Genomic DNA, 2,089 nt, shown 5'->3' with positions numbered 1-2,089 from the left:
AAATATAGAATTGAATTGAATTTGGAGAAGATTACAGACAAGGGTGAGTTAGTTTAAAAGAAGGAAAAGAATGGAAAGAATGAAGAAATATATATTTGGAGATATATGAACAATTGAGTAAAATTAGGAGAGCGGATGTGCAGAGTCAATTAACGAGGGAACAANGNGTCCTGATCTCGCCCTGTGAACCGGTGAGGACGTCAATGGAACCCATANGGACCATTGCCTTAGCAAACTTGCGAGCCCAGACTGAGGAATGTTTAGCATTGGTGAGTACCATTGGCCTGGTTGAGGGGCTGGCGAGCAACGTCTGATCCGAGGTAAGCAAACCNCGGTGGTTCTTCAGCTCTGTGTAGTATTTGTTGTCCAAACGGTTAGGAGTGGATGCATCAAGAGGCACCGTGTTATCGCTCCCTGGTGGACACTTGGGTTTCAAGGACGTAGCATATTTTGAATCCATGGAGGGATCTTGAGGAAAGGTGGCATTGAAAGAGTGCAAGCGGTCGGAGAAGGAGGAACAGTGTGACACACCAATAGAATGGGCTCCAGAAAGTGTCACCATTTCATCTGCAGACAACCCTTTTTGTCGGAAGTTATCAATGAGTTGGTCTGCGTTGAGAGTTGGAAGGGGCAGTTGTGATGCTTCGTCTCTGATGGAGACACGACCATCTCTGCGTCCAGCTGGCACTGCGTAGTTTATGCCTCCAACTTTGTTGGCGCTGTCTCGAGCAGCAAAAGCGAGAATGTCTGCACAGGACACGGTGTGTGGACACTCTGCCTCTATTTGGGCCTTGGCTTCGTCGATGACATGGAAGCCTCGTAGACTTGGGTTGTTGGCAGGGTGGTCTCTCTCTGATGGGTTCCCCGGTGTTGATTCCAACAGCACAGAACCATCACAGCCCTGCATGTGTATAACGTATAATTATAGCAATTCATTTTAATGTATTTGATTTCACTAATAAACTCATTAACTAGATACTGATGAAGAAGATGAAGTGCTTACCCTCACAAAACAATCATGAAAATGCATTCTGATCAAACCAGCAGCTATGCCTGGGTTGAGAGAAACGGCTTTCTCCACAGCGCTTCTTACTATTGCCTCCGCAGAAGGACACGTGGTTTTGTAAAAATCAAGCTTCAAAGATGCGGAGGCTGATGGGAAAATGAAGAGAATTAGAAAGAAGGTTGAGAGCATTAGATGGAGGTGTGAAAATCCAGCCATTAGAGGGAGTGTAGAGTATGAATGAGAGAAAGTATATGTTTGAGAGAAGAGGGAAGAGAGAATTGTATTTATAGGTTGAGAAATGTTGTGAAAGGTGAGAGTAGCTCTTACTTTTTGAACCAAAACCGTGTCTTTGGCTGTAGCCTGCAGCGTTAGATGCTGCTTCAAGCAATCCGACTTTGAAATATTCGTCATTTGGATAATATGACTACTTGCTTTGCTTCATCAGCCACCTGACCTGCCGGAGAATTTGTCTATTCTTTCATTCATGCCTTTAATAATTGACTATGACATTTCACATAGTTTGATTAAGTAAGACCTTTTTTTCTATTAATACATGGAAGACCTGGTAAGGGCAATGACGACTTCTTTTTCAAACATCTAATCACTACAACAATAACCTGTGTCTTCTCTCACAACAACACAAAATATAAAAATTTAATCGATATAGTATTTAAATGTTTAATAAATATTAAAGAAGAGAAATATCTCACTATAATATATATAGTCTATGATTAGATGGCATTAATTATAACTAATTAAATTCTTAATTTATCATACATGAAATGTTTTTTATTTTTTTTTTCAAGCCAACTCCAATCTTTCAGAATGTATAAAGATGATTATATAACATGAAGCGTTAAAACTTTTACCAAAATTCCTGTATGCAAACCATCCAGCTATACTATTACTACTGTTCTCGTACATAAAATTTTACAAAACTTTAGATACGTACAATCATTTGATAATTTTCCACTACTTGAATTCGTATTATCATGATATTTGCTAAGAATGGTTTTTGTTGTTATTTTTGAAAATTGGTAGTGTATATAAAAACAACATTTAAGCTTGTTTGCTTGGTGCCTA

At 39.3% G+C, this 2,089-nt stretch overlaps 1 protein-coding gene across 1 annotated transcript; it reads right to left on the bottom strand.

Annotated features, from left to right (window-relative positions):
- LOC106771659 (peroxidase 5) lies at window positions 1-1,414 on the bottom strand. Its single transcript, XM_014657658.2, has 2 exons — window positions 1,004-1,414; window positions 1-901 (listed from the first exon to the last, which is right to left on the bottom strand). Exons 1-2 carry the CDS (start codon window positions 1,220-1,222, stop codon window positions 146-148), a joined length of 975 nt encoding a protein of 324 aa, XP_014513144.1. The 5' UTR covers window positions 1,223-1,414; the 3' UTR covers window positions 1-145.
- Between the last annotated feature and the right edge of the window lie 675 nt (window positions 1,415-2,089).

The sequence above is a fragment of the Vigna radiata genome, chromosome 8 (genome assembly GCF_000741045.1).
Source record: "Vigna radiata var. radiata cultivar VC1973A chromosome 8, Vradiata_ver6, whole genome shotgun sequence".
NCBI classification, from domain to species: Eukaryota; Viridiplantae; Streptophyta; class Magnoliopsida; order Fabales; family Fabaceae; genus Vigna; species Vigna radiata.
The sequence above is the reverse complement of the archived record's forward strand: the minus strand, read 5'-3'. Positions and strand labels throughout refer to the sequence as shown.